General features: G+C 43.0%; 1 protein-coding gene across 10 annotated transcripts in view; it reads right to left on the reverse strand.

Annotated features, from left to right (window-relative positions):
- ZNF185 (zinc finger protein 185 with LIM domain) overlaps positions 1-15,343 on the reverse strand; it is a 155,254-nt gene that overhangs the window by 22,442 nt on the left and 117,469 nt on the right. For 9 of the 10 annotated variants that reach the window (XM_073543437.1, XM_073543434.1, XM_073543432.1 and 6 more), the window contains 4 exons: positions 3,204-3,263; positions 1,879-1,938; positions 1,102-1,221; positions 566-658 (listed from right to left, as the gene is read on the reverse strand). In XM_073543437.1, coding sequence (XP_073399538.1) covers positions 566-658; positions 1,102-1,221; positions 1,879-1,938; positions 3,204-3,263 — 333 coding nt within the window. The remainder of the gene's footprint in view (positions 1-565; positions 659-1,101; positions 1,222-1,878; positions 1,939-3,203; positions 3,264-15,343) is intronic. The other variant, XM_073543433.1, reaches the window with a different exon arrangement.

Here is a 15,343-nt window from a genome sequence, read left to right on the forward strand (position 1 = left end):
ATCGGCCCCTAGTGTTAACATCTACTCTTTTATTGTGATCAGAAGAGGAAAGTACATCATTGCTTCATACTGTAATTCCATTTTAAGCTTATAAAACGTTCCTTGGTAATATATGAATATTCCACCCACATGTATGCATATACATATTTGCATATATACAGTATATATCAAGAATGTATATTTATATATTCAAATCTGTGTCGCTGTATTGAAAGTGCCAGAGGGACAGTCATCGACCAAGCATAGGTTCTGGCTCACATGTACATGAATACAGGATTCATGAATGAAAGTTTAATTAAAATATCAAATTTTATTCCAAAATGGTGGAACTTACTTGCAGCACTGATATCTGAATACATAATTAGCCTGTGATGATTCACTGCAGCAACATCAATAAATAGGATGTGATTCTTCACAGTGAAATAACAGATTTTGGTATAATGTTAATGTGTTGTCTGCAGCTAGGCATGTGTGATACTATAGTACAATAAGTGATCATACATATGTACATACATATTCATTATGTTATTAGGTTGATAATAATACTCAATGTGATGGTAATTACCTTGGAGAGTTACTTCTCTGCTCTGGAGTTCGAGGGCGCTCGGATTCTGTCTCGGTGGTTGAAAAAGTCACTCTTCTATTTCCAGAAGATGTTCTGTTGACAAGTAAATCATACATATTTAATCATAAAAGGGAAGATACAGTACCAAATTTTCAGCTATAAGTTATAGGTTTGAGTTAATTTCTTATCTCTGTCCCTAGATTTTTATTATTTCGGGTCCCGCAATTGGCTGGCTCATCCCACCTATTTTTGTGCCAACTACAATACTTCAGCACATTAAGTGATTAGTATGATAATTTAGGTTGTCTTTGGAAATTATATTACTTATGTAACAATTAGAATGGCTATTGAGACTGATATGAGCATTTTGCAATCCAGAGAGAGGAGACAGGAAAGACCCCATTGCGGTACCCAAAGTAAGTATGATTGAATAATATCCAAACAATGACAAAACAATTTTTTCAACTGATGAAAGTGTTATAACGAAATAAAAAAATAAATCATTACAACTTAATTCTAACAATGCTGCTTCTTACCGATTATTGCTGATATAAGATTCTGGTTCATCAAGACTCTCAGGAACTCGGTATCTGGTCTCACTAACTTTTGTCTCATCCACAGAAGTGATAAAACCAGGCTTTGAAGGCTGATTGCTTCTGGAAATGAAAATATGCATTAATGATTCAATTGAAAATAAAATGGATTTGAAAGAGTCATTGAATTATTTAGCTAAAATGGTAGCATGCAGTATTGTGTTATATACCATAAGTTCTATTTCTTATAATGACCAGGGCCCCAATCAGGAATACTGGATGCTGTGATTTCATATATCAAACATGAAGTTGTGCAAGCCTCTACTTTGAATTTGGACCCTTTTGTTTTTGGGGAATCAGTGGGATTCCTGGCTCAGAGATCAGCAAGTCTAATAGACATGTCATAGAGAAGAAATTATTTAATTATTGCTATTTTTTGTTCCAATTTTGCATGCTTCTATTATAAGGTTTTTTTCTTATTGCAACACTTGAAAACAGTTTGGGGAACAAAATGCTAAAATATTTCAATGTTTTGTTCTTTATCATATTCCCATTGATCTCATGAATGTTGCACTTTATTTATGGCACTTTTTCTACATTGCAGTAACAACCCCTTGGACATTTGTTATGAGACCCAGTACTTTGGAACATTATTTTTCACATTTTAGGCCATGACAAATTTATATCAGAATAACTGGTTGCTCCAATTTTTTTTTTATATTTTCATTGCACCCTATAATAAATACATGTAGTACTAGTAATAATTTGCCTGACACATACCTGTTACTGTTTAGCTCTGGGGAGATAATAATGAGTGGAGGTTCCCCTGCAGAATTCTCACTGACAACAGAAAGTGAAACATACAAAACTGTCTTAACAGTATGTATTTTTAGGAGTCAAAAATTATACCCGTGTGAGGCAGTGACCCCTGTTACAGCTAGGGGGCGCTGTATGTGCTCCTCAGGATATGCATGGAGGCATAACTGTGATGGTGAGACAGTGACCGGCATTATTGTAAATGGCCGGTATGTGTCGCAGATGAAATCCTCTGCGCTGTAAGCCCGAAATGTTGTAGTTCTGGGACTTGTAGTTCCACAAGTGTTTGTGTAGTTTATAAGGGGGCTTACAGGGTTAGTCGGAGAACTGAGTGGGACTGACTAACCACACATACACTGCCCACCTATGGGGGTGGTGACAGCTACATAATGTGACCAGGGTTTGTTCATTGTTCTAAGGTCCTGAAGGCCTGTGTGTTGGAAGGTCCAAGGAGTGGACTTCCTGAAGTGCAGAGTCTGTGATAGCACTGCGATGTGGGAGCTATTGTCCTTCTGAGGGTCTGGACTGTCGGGAGTGCCCTGGTCACAAGGAGGTTATCCCAGTATAGGCAGCTTTCTCAGTAGAGAGGACTGACAATGAGTCAGTGTGTGGAGCAGGAGCTCCAGGAAGGTAACTCCAGATAAAGGGGGTTTAATAACGGCAGACAAGTATCTGTCATTGGAACAGACTGTTGGTGTTTGTTGGGTTCCGTGGACGTTAATTAACTATTCGGCATGCAATCACCCATGGTAACTGGATGAAGTGCGAAGTCCGGCGTGTTTAGTGACTGTGAGTAAAGCCAGATACTATAAAGTGCTATGGACTATATGTTAGGTCTGTGATGCGCAACATGGCATACAGTGTGGTTTATGATGTTTAAATAAACAAAATAGACTGTTTAATGGAGAAAATCGTTCCTGTGTGACTGAATCCTATTGCCAAGCAAGTGTCCCCCAACACACGCTGTAAGCGCTGTCTTACATAGGTCTCTAGTGTATTCTGTGCTGGTGAAAAGAAGGAAAAGGAGCTCATACAACGTTCAACTGCAGTTGGTGGAATACTTAGTTATTCCTCCCAATTCCCCATACACATGACCACTCAGACTATGCAAGCCCTGAGTCTGGCTGTAAGACAATAGCAGGAGCCTCCCCCTACTCTGCCCTGTCTGACGTAGGATGAAAACAATGGGCACCTCATCATCTTGGGTAAGTTTTAACCTCTCATATCAATACCAACTTGTGTATTCAATGAAGCATTTCTGCAAGACTGTTTCAGGGACATGCACTCACCTGTCTTTGTTGGTTTGACGGGGCACCGGTGTTGGGGTGATGGATCGTTCCTTTGCTATCCTATTAGACAACAAGGAAATTAAATAATTACAATACTTATTATTCATCTTTTCTTCCAAAGACAAAAGGCAAAATAAAATTTCCCTCGCAAGAGAAGACTCAGCCATTGATTTTTTTAACATCATCTGTGACTAATGGGTTTGACATTTTTTTTTCCACATGCATCCTAAGGACTATACTAAACTATTTTGGTAATATATATATATATATATATATATATATATATATAATATATATATTTTATTTTTGTGGAGGTTACCTAGAAATCTGGGAAGGCTATAAGTCTTCTTCATTTAACTATATTATGAGTTTGGCAATGGTCAGTGCCAGGTCTGAACCTGATATTGCTAAATATTACATTTAGGGGGTTACACCTAGCTCCGACATTTATTACTTGTCCACAAAGATGTCTGACAGATGCAAGTACAATGTATGGGACCCGCACCTATTTTGAGTATCAGTCACCAAGAATGGAGAGGTGACCCCACAAAGGTGACTCTCTAATATTAGCATATATGGAAGATCCGAAAGCCAAGCAAACATGTTCAAGAATTTTCTAAACTCCCAAATAGGTGAATGGTTGCTCTGTAACTCTTGGAACTTCCATAGAAGTGAATGCAGAGAGCCGTGCTTGCTGTGTATTCCCGGTGGCACAAGATAGACCCCATTTGTAAGATAGGTGCAGGACCAACGGTCCCAAGTACAGGGTCTTAGCTAGACTCATATATTTGTAGAGCTCGGTTCACAACCAACCGGGTAGCTAAATATCCTGATCAAGGCATAGTGATTGTCTGCCTCACTCCTTACTAAGCTACACCCCTGTACTTTGAGGATTTTGTTTTTTTTGCATAAGCAGTTGACTTACTCTCTTATATTGCAGGACTGGACTGCGAGCGGCCTGGGCCCCCTATTATCAAGCTGCACTAATAAATTCAGATAATATACCACTATTAGGTTGCAGTATTGCTGTGGAGTAGAAGAATGGTCCAATAAGCCCTCTCCTAATGAGGACCCTTGGGAAACCATGCAATCTGAGCCTATAGACAAATTCTGCCTTTTATTCTCTTGTAGTTCCTTTCATATAATCTAATTTACATATATTATCTAATTTCTCATATATAACATTGTGTTATTACACAATAGAAAGTATATGCAGGTGGAGCAACTATCTAAAAATATACAATGGAACAAATCAATCAAATATGGACATTGTTTCGCCCAACCACACCAGGAATAGCATGAAGATGGACACAATCATGAACTGTACGAAATATAATGTCCATATTATCTTTAGTTGCTGTACAGTTAAAAAAACAACACTATTTCCTGATATCAGTCGTTTCTGGCTACTATTGCATTATACTATTCTATTCTTTAATGGGATTACTGAACGTAGACTAAATTCCTGAGTGTTTTTCTTGGAGGACTTGTTATAGGCTGGTTTTATTTTCCATGCATGTAGACATTGCATGTAAATTTAGAACAATGTACAGTAGATATCATGCAAATGAATTCTTGTAGCCGTGGCCTAATAAATATAGCCGCCAGTCTCCTACTAATCCTAAGGTTCACAACAATTGACTCAATCATAACATTTCAGTGCTCATTTATATAAATCTTAAAAGAAGCCTTTTAAGTGTTACACAGCTATACAATTCATGCAAACACTTCTGTCGATCACTATAACTTCTGTAGATGTTCAGAAAACTAACGTAACCAGGTGGAATTTGCAGTTCCATATGAACACCCCGAACAGTGTACCTCCAACATAAGCCTGAAACTTACTGCACTTCTTCAGCTGAGCCAACCTCGCAGCTCCGTCCACTTCTGCCAAATGTAACCTCCACCGCTTCTCACTCAACCAGTTTACTATTTCAATGCACCTTGGGTCAAATATCAGTACGTAGGGTGTGACCTAGGTGTTTTTCTACTCCCACAACCAGTGCAATGGCATGAATTAGGCATTGTTAGATTGCAACCATATTTGTGCTTCGTGTCACTGCAAATTAATATAGTTAAGGGCTAAACGTGAGGGAAAATGACAGGAAAGGATCAGTGATTCAATAAGTCCAGGAGTATGTGACTGTTGTCTATGAGTAAATGATACTCTATAATATATCCATATATGAAAGGAAGAGAAGATGAGTAAGGGAGATATTATTATAAATCTCAAAAATATTTCTGAAGACTCAGAGCTGTTCGAGTGATGAGATTTTCCATGTTTCCTTATAGATGTGAAAATTGACCAATTATAGACCCCATAAAAGAGATTGGTGGACCTTGTTGAACCTTGGTGTTGGCACTAACTTTTAAGAATCTAATGAATGATAGAACACCTGGTTCCTGGGACTTGACCAGAAAAGACACTGCCAAAACTGAAAAGGACAACCATGGGGGCATCCATCGTGAGAAAATTATTGCAAAATTTGAGACAAACATAAGTCAGGCCTAAGCAGAAACTCTGTCCAAATAGAGACAGGGAGCCAAATCTAAGGATGGCTACACTCCTAAGATGGTTATAGGCAGAAAAGCCATCTAATAGCCTTAACTCCTGACCCCTAAAAAAACATTAACGCTTGATTATGTTTACAAGAGGAAAAGGGGACTGTGCTGGTAATAGACCCCTCTGGCAACAACTTAGGGCTCTTAAAAACAAAGGATTAGGCATGTTGGATTTCAATGACTGTCTGATCCTTCTTTACCATGATGTCAATAGACCTCCAAGGTCATAAATGTTAGATAATTAGCAGATGCCACCAGGTTAGAATAACAGTTATCTAATATGTACGGCCATCATAACTTCTGTATATCAGTTAGATAAGAGTTGGCCATAGACATGAGATCTGCAGAACAAGATTGTCTCAGTTTTGGAAAATAATCCATGATCACATAGTTGGCAAATACTTTTGGGTGAGGTGCCACAATAAATCCGTCAGCCCAAAACATGCTTCTGCAGGAAGCCTTCATGTCAGCTACAATGTTTGACATCTGGAATTCGCACAGAGGTCCTCAGGTTGCGTCCACGGAGTAGTCACTGACTGAATAAGTAACTTGAAGGGATAAACTAAACAAGCAGGGGCAGACAAAGAACCAAGAAGTGTAGTCAGGGATATTCAGGGAAATGTCTAGAGGAGTTAAGCAAAAGAACGGTCAGACAGTCCAACGTCAACCAGATTGGACATCCATGGTTTAATCCTAGTCAAGAAACAATAGCTTCTTGATGGAGATCAATGGGATCCGATAACAGGCAGTCATAGAGGGGTTGCATAACTTGGGAAGCAGACCTTATCCAAGGCCTGCAATAGGACACTAAACCCGAAAAGGTACGTAGCTGTTGGTGTGACCTGGGTAAAGATTGAGATATTTTGAACTGCCTGTTTTCTCTCTTCAGTCAGATGTCTGGTACCTTCAGTAATACAGTGGCCTAAAAACGTGTCAGAACACTAGTGGTTTTAGTATTAGCTATTAGGTAGCTGGCACCGGGTACAAAACACAAGACCTAAAAGGTTCACTGGGGCCACTGATTGGCCTGAAACTGGTCTGCTAACCAGGCACCATGATTGAATGGTCAACCTTTATTGGCCTGAGTTACTGTTCACCAGCATGACTAGGCTAAGCACCTGTGCCGGCATACTCTTCTGCCAGCACTGCCACGAAGAAAAATAAATCAGGAGCATGGAAAGGTAAGTATGTTATGAATGCAAAATTTACGACAGACTTTTAATAATCCATTTAACTTATGTTTATTGGTTAGTCACACAGAGTACAATGTCCTAACTCTCAGTATGTTTTCATGTAATTTTTATTCCTCTCCATTTCAAAGGAATGTGTCATGTCCAAAGTTTTACTAGTGTGTTGGACTAGGTGAGAAAATTCTAATGGTCACTGAGAAAAGATGTATCATGCCCCTATTACAGTTATAGCACCTAAAACAACAAGACCGCTGTTGTTCACGTTGATCATCATGAGGAGATGTGCAAGAATCAGGTGCTCCTGAGTCATAAAGAGCTATACTTCTCTTCATGAATCAGCATGAGTGGCGTACACCTCTGTGTGTGCCTGGCTACAAATCCTACTGCAGTCCCTGCTAGAGTAATATTTCTGGCATAGCAAGTGCCGATGCTTGTCATGTATACTGGCGTCACTGGCGTATCACCAATGGCAGCCGGACACTCTGCTTCTATGGGGGTCCTTCACCCTAGATGCCGATACAGTTGAAAGCAATGATGGAGGTGGGAGAGTCAGCTGACGATCCCTCCTCCAGCTTCTTCGGCTTCAGACGTCTCAGTGCAGCAGGTGTGGTGACGTCACTACATGGTGTCCGCTGCACCGAGATGTGCGGTGCTTCAGAACGCACGCTGCAGAGATCGGAGCAATGAGGGGAACGAGGAGAGGTGAGTATTGTATTTTTTTTTTAAATCAGTGAATACAATATGGTGGCCTATTATACTATATGGAGGACTATGGGGAGTGCAGTACACTGTAGGAGGACTATGGGGGTTGCGTTATACTCTATGGAAGACTAATGGGTGAATTATATTATATGGAAGATTATGGGGGTGCTTTATACTATACAGAGGACAATAGGGTGCATTATACTATATGGAGGACTATGGGAAGTGCAATATATGGAAGGCAATGTGAGGCTCATTATACTATATGGAAGGCTATGTGGGGGCTATTATAATATTTGGAGGGCTATATTGGGCCATTATAATATTTGGAGGGCTATGTGGGGGCCATTATATTATTTGGAGGGCTATGTGAGGCCAATTATACCATATGGAAGGCTATGTGGTGGCTCATAAGATTTGGAGGGCTACGTGGACATCATGATAACATTTGGAGGGCTATGTGAGAACCGTTATAATATTTGAAGGGTTATGTGGGGGCAATTATACTGTTTTGAGGGCTAATGTGGGCCATTATACAGCGTGGAGAGGTGCGGGGGTCATTGTACTGCATGCAGGGCTGTATATAGGTCACAGTATATTGGGTTGAGGTCATCATACTTTGACGGTGGAGTTGAGGTGGGCTCATCATACTGTGCATATGGAGGAATTCACTGTGGGGGTATCATACAGCATTTGTGGGGCACTTTTGTGAGAATCATACTTTATGGGTGCAATGAAAGGTGAATCTAGGGCTTCATTAGGAGGAAATGTAAAGGCTGCAAAGTTGTGAGATATGCTTTTCTGTGATCCCGCTGAATATTAATGGTGGGGGGGTAGTTAGAACTTCTGCTATGGGGTCCCATGATTTCTATGTACACCCTGACTGGGGTAAAAGCTTTGACGAACCAGGCCATATAGTGTCCATAGATTGGATAATCTACAGTTGTGCTCAAAAGTTTACATACCCTGGCAGAATTTTTGTTTTCCTGACCATTTTTCAGAGAATATGAATGATAACACCAAAACTTTTTCTCCACTCATGGTTAATGGTTGAGTGAAGCCATTTATTGTCAATCTACTGTGTTTTCTCTTTTTAAATCATAATGACAACTGAAAACATCCAAATGACCCTGATAAAAAGTTCACATACCCCATTTCTTAATACCGTGTATTGCTTTAGCATCAATGACAGCTTGAAGTCTTTTGTGGTAGCTGTGGATGAGGTCCTTTATGAGGTAAAGCTGCCCACTCTTCTTGGCAACAAGCCTCCAGTTCCTGTAAATTACAGGGCTGTCTAGCATGAACTGCGCGCTTGAGATCTCCGCAGAGTGGCTCAATGATATTGAGGTCAGGAGACTGAGACGGCCACTCCAGAACCTTCACTTTGTTCTGCTGTAGCCAGTGACAGGTCAACTTGGCCTTGTGTTTTGGATCGTTGTCATGTTGGAACGTCCAAGTACGTCCCATGCACAGCTTCCCTGCTGATGATTGCAAATTTGCCTCCAGTATTTGCTAATCATGTGCTGCATTCATCTTTCTTTCAACTTTGTCCAAGCTTCCTGTGCCTTTGTAGCTCACACATATGTAATAAAGTGCAGGAGAAGAGTATGTCACCACGGAACAGATGGACCAACAGTTAAAGGGAGGTTTATTTACAGGGAATAAAACTGGCAGAATTAACAGTGTAGATATGAATATAATATGAAAACAAATTAAGCAAGCAGCCAAAAAGCATGAACAGTATTGAACAGTAATAAAGGTAATTTTCCTATGGGGAACTTATCAGTCTGCAGGGGTCTTTATTGAAGGGGTCACTCTTCTCCAACGTTGGCGCCGAATCACCAGCAGCTCTTGTGGTCTGAAGTACTCTGTATCCTGTGCCTTTAACAATGTACAGCCAAAATATGTGGGGTTACTCCGGGAGCCAGAGGGGCATGAGACAAACGATATCCCCTATGCTCCAAGTCCTTCTTTCCAACTCCACAGCGGTGTTTCCCCACCGGAATCAGGGGCTCTGCATTAACACAAGGGTCACCGGAACTTTGTACATGGTATAGTCTCTCTAACAGGTCACAGCGCTGTCACTGGGCGCAGTCTCTTTGCAGGGATAAGTCTTATCGCAGCACACAGTCTCTTTACAGGGAAGTGTCTTGTCACAGCACACAGTCTCTTTGCAGGGAAGTGTCTTGTCACAGCACACAGTCTCTTTGCAGGGAAACATCTTATCACTAAGGTGAGCATGCAACCTTCCTGTCACTGCAGTACCCGGCTTCACGTACTCACGGTCCGCAGGCTTTGCACACGGTCCCTCTGACTCTGGCTGTTGTACCGGAGATCTCTGTCTCTCCCGGTCTTTGTCAGCGTCCTGCCCTCTCTGCTGTCTGTGCCACTCTGAGGAAAGCGCGCGCTGTTTTCCCGCTCTCTGCTTTCCTCCCTTCCGGTTCCTGGCTGCTGAACAGGCTGCTTTTGTCTCCCCCAGGGAACCTGCTGCCCTGCTCAATGGTTCCGGGCACGGAGCAGAGAAGGCAACTCTCCCTCGGCTCTTCCTGTACTTCACCCACTTACACATACCCTAAACATCAGCGATCCAGCTCCATGCTTTACAGTAGGAATGGTGTTCCTTTCATCATAGGCCTTGTTGAACTCTCTCCAAATGTAATGTTTATGGTTGTGGCCAAAAAGTACAATTTTGGTCTCATCACTCCAAATTACTTTGTTCCAGAAGTTTTGAGGCTTGTCTCTGTGCTGTTTTGCGTATTGTAGGCGAGATACTTTGGGGCATTTTCTCAATAATGGCTTTCTCGACCATGCAGCCCATTTTTCTTCAAGAGCCTCCTTATTGTGCATCTTGAAACAAACACACCACTAGTCTTCAGAGAGTCCAGTATTTCAGCTGATGTTATTTGTGGGTTTTTATTTGCATCCTGAACAATTTTCCTGGCAGTTGTGGACGAAACTTTTGTTGGTCTACCTGACCGTGGTTTTATTTTTACAGAACCCCTGATTTTCCATTTGCTAACCACAGTTTCAACGCTGATGACTGGCATTATCAATTCCTTGGGTATCTTTTTGTATCACTTTCCTGTTTTATACAGTTCAACTTTTCCCGTAGATCTGATGACAATTCTTTTGCTTTCTGCATTTCTCACAATCCAGAAGCGTCAGTGGCTGCATGAAAGATGCAAGAGTCTGTCTGGATCCCATAAACTCACTCAGCTTTTATGCACACACTGATTACAAGCAAACAAGTCCCAGGTGAGGATGTTACCTTTAGTAGCCATTCAAACCCATTTGTGTCAACTTCTGTGCATGCTTTCAGGCCAAAATAACCAGGGTATGTGAACTTTTGATTAGGGTCTTTTGGATGTTTCGGGTTGTCATTATGATTTAAAAAGAGAAAACACAGTAGTTTGACAATAAATGGCTTCACCCAACCACTAACCATGAGTGAAGAAAAAGTTTTGGAGTTATCATTCATATTCTCTGAAAAAGGTCAAGAAAGCAAAAATTCTGCCGGGGTATGTAAACTTTTGAGCACAACTGTAGCTGTCATTTGTTCCTTGTTTTTCGTACTTGAGATTTGTCCTGGGCTTCCAAAGTCATTAAAAGTTAGAAAGAGGAAATCCATCTTTTTTCACATGTGAAGGTTGGCACGAACCAATACAATTTCTGCGTCACATGTCAGATTTTTGAAGTGGAATACATTATTTATTAGTAACATAGTCCAAGGAGGCTGACTAGTAGGACGATTTTTGTCAAGAAACTAACCTGATTATTTACAAGTTTTTAACATCTTCTACCAAGGTCCCTGGTGAGAAGACCAGTCCATACTTCCATTCATTGCTCAATGCAGTATTTCAGACCAAGCTGTCACCTTTGTTTTTGAAGTCTTTGATTTCACGTCAAGGAGACCACAAGGAATAATATCATTGTTCAATGTGTTGATGTTGGCAATGTTTTCCCACATTGTACTGACTTTAATGAATATTTATGTTCATGAGAAAGAAACTGCCGACCACATAAGAAGAAAACCACAGGAAAGTAAACAGCCATAAAGACACTTTACATAATGCGCCATTGTGTAATGAGCTGTATCAATTTTGATTGCATCTTTGGTGATTGCAGAATAATGCTGAATAAATATATTAAGCAACTAAGGAGCTGTCCCAAAAAGAGGAAATTGCTTTGTGCAGAAGAAGGAAGACTTTAAAGGGAACCTGTCACCCCCCAGGGCGTTTTTCAGTTAAAGAGCCACCTTCAGCAGCACTAAGGCTGCATTCTGTGAAGGTGGCTCTTCTTTTTCTGACCCCTAGTAATGCTGAAATATCGACTTTTATAAATAGCTCCTCATACTTGTAATGTGTCCCATAGGTATGGTGTGTCCCCCTGTATCAGCCGCCTACCATCCGTCCATCATGCCTGTCCGGTGTCTCGGCGCCGCCCACCATCTGTCCTTCATGATGCCCCTGTGCGTCGGTGCCTCTTCCTGATTTGAATGCCGGCGCCTGTGCTGTGACGAGTTCTCAGGCATGCGCAGCGCGCGCTACACGAGAACCGACATCAGGCTATTGCGCCTGTGTGTTGTGGAGGCCCCAGATCCCGCCCCACAGTGTGTTATGATGTATTCACACTGCGGGGCTGGGGCCTCCGCAACACGCAGACACAATAGCCTGATGTTGGTTCTTGGGCAGCGCGCACTTCGCATGCCTGAGAACTCGTCACAGCACAGGCGCCGGCATTCAAAACAGGAGGAGGCACCGACGCACAGGGGCATCATGATGGACAGATGGTGGGCGGCGCCAAGACACCGGACAGGCATGATGGACGGATGGTAGGCGGCTGATACAGGGGGACACACCATACCTATGGGACACATTACGGGTATGAGGAGCTATTTATAAAAGTCGATATTTCAGCGTTACTAGGGGTCAGAAAAAGAAGAGCCACCTTCACAGAATGCAGCCTTAGTGCTGCTGAAGGTGGCTCTTTAACTGAAAAACGCCCTGGGGGGGTGACAGGTTCCATTTAATTTTTTTTATTCCTGGTGCTGGGGATATTGAAGACGTTCTTAAGGCCCCAATACAGTAGCACGGCTACTGGGGGCAGAGGGGGCCATCACCCGGGCCCTGTCACATGAAGGTGCTCTCCAGGAGTCACTGCCACTTCATTGATGAGGCAGAACACAGCACAGCAGGAATACAGCACAATGCCTGCTCCTGTCTAATGGAGACTCTGCAGGCTGCTAGCACAATGGCCAGTTGCAGAGTCTCCATCCTGCGCTGTATGGTGCAGGTTTTACTGACCTGTCACCTGAGGAGCTTCTGCCAAGCTGCAGTTTTCACTCCATGCTAGCTAGGATTGGCTCAGGGCAGTGCCCACATAGCATTTCACTCAGACACTTCCTGGTCCTGCTGCAAACTTCATAGGTAAGTGGGGATGGAATTTATTAGATTGCTTAAATGAAGTCATGTCATGGTCACTGGGGGGTGAATATGAGGATGGGGGTATTGTGGGGGCTGCAGTGGGGGGGACAGGGCACTTGGGAGTGAATGTGAAAGGATGGGGTTATTGGTGGGGAGGGGTACAGGGCACTGGGGGTGAATGTGAGAGGGTAGGGGTAATGTGGGGCTGAATTGGGGGAGGGGTACAGGGCACTGGGGGGGAATGTGAGAGCAAGAAGGTATTGTAGGAGCTGAAGTGGAGGTGGGAACTGGGCACTGGGGGTGAATGTGAGAGGATGGGGGTATTGTGGGGGCTGAAGTGGGGGAGGGAGTACAGGGCACTGGAGGGGAATGTGAGAGCAGGAGGGTATTCTGGGAGAGGAAGTGGAGGTGGGGGACAGGGCACTGGGGGTGAATGTGAGAGAATGGGGTACTGTGGGGGCTGAGGTGGGGGAGGGGGGACAGGGCACCGGGGGCTGATTATTATACTGTTTTGTTAGGAGATTATATGCACTATTACATGTAATAGTTGCTGTCTGAGGGGGCTGCTGATGCCAAAGTCAGGGGCTTTTGATACTAACCAGCTGGGTCTTTTACTAGTATTAGTATAAGAAGCCCCCATATAGAAACCATGAGCTGCATCACATTTAAAGCACCACTCCAGCATTTATTTTAGTTTCACCGCTGAAGTGACAATTAAAATCCAAGAATTCTACAGACTGTCTGATACTCACCTTCTGGTGTTTCATCTGTTTTTCCTCCGCTCCATCTCCTGTAGTATGTGACCTGTTCACTGCTCCAGTGTTTCATGGAGCAATGCGGAGGTTACTAATCAATATGAGGCTAGGAGAGCTTCTTTCTGGCCTCGTTCTCGCCTAGTTATGGCCTTGTTTTCGCATAGTTCTGCCCTCGTTCTGGCCTTCATAAACTTACATTAAGAGTTTGTGATGTAGCTTCTAAGTTCTGACCTGTCAGAAGCTGCGCTCACAATATTGAGCCGTGGGTCTGGAGCTGTGCCAAAAACTGAATCCACTGGAGGATATGTATATAACAAGGGCAGGGGACTTGCGCTTAAAGCACCACTCCAGTGGTGAAAAAAAACCCTACTAGAGTGGTGCTTTAATAATTTATGAATAAGCAGACTGCCAAATCATGACAGGGAGAGCCTGCTGCTTGAGCCCCCAATATCACTGGCATTATCAGGTGGTCATGCGTCCCAGTGCTTGCTTTTGTCGACTAGAAAGGATTGGCTTCTCTCAATAGAAGGGAATTGAGAGAAGCCGAAAGAGTCATCACTTGACCACCTGCCTACATCAACGATACTGGGGCCGTTGTTACTGTACATGGGGGACATTATTAAATGTCAAGTGGGCACTTAAGAAGCATTATTGTTTATAGGGGCACCAGTAGCAAAGCTACCGGGTGGTAGAGGGTGCTGAGCCGGCTGTCAGTCGGGATAAGGGGTGCAGTTACAGCTGCCGCTCTCTATGCACAGAGCAGTGACAGAAACCATGCCGGCACTGCCCCTATGACTGGAAGAGCGAGGCTGCTGGGAGGAATAAAGATAATTTCCTCCTGACAGTGGGACTCTCAGTGCAGGCGCCGCACGGTGTCAGAACACTATTAACTATTATGCGGTGTTTTGGGGAGCAGTAAAAACATCATTCTATGTATAGGGGAACTCTGAGGGACATCATACAGTATGTACGGGAGCTGCGGGACCATCATACAGTATATAAGGGACCTGTGGGCCTACCATACTGTGCATAGGGGAGCTTCACGGGCATTATACAGTGAATAGGGGAGCTGCGGGGACATTATACTGTGTACAGGGGAACTGTTGGGGCATCATACTGTATGTATAGGAACTGCAGGCCCATCATACTGTGTATAAGGGAGCTGTGGGCCTACCATACTGTGTATAGGGGAGCTGTGGGGGCATTATACTGTGTATAAGGGAGCGGTTAGACCATTATACTGTGTATAGGGGAACTGTGGGGGACATCATACTGTATATATGAGAGCTGTGGCCGCACCATACTGTGTATATGGGAGCTGTGGGGTGTTTATACTGTGTTTAAGGGAACGGTTGGGCCCATTATACTGTGTACATGGGAACTGTGTGGGACATCATACTGTATATACGGAAGCTGGGGGCCCATCATATTCTGTATAAGGGAGGTGTGGCCCCACCATACTGTGTATAGGAGAGCTGTGGGGGATTTATATTGTGTACAGGGGAACT

The sequence above is a fragment of the Dendrobates tinctorius genome, unplaced genomic scaffold, assembly GCF_039654945.1.
Source record: "Dendrobates tinctorius isolate UK_male_01 unplaced genomic scaffold, ASM3965494v1 ptg000133l, whole genome shotgun sequence".
NCBI lineage: Eukaryota > Metazoa > Chordata > Amphibia > Anura > Dendrobatidae > Dendrobates > Dendrobates tinctorius.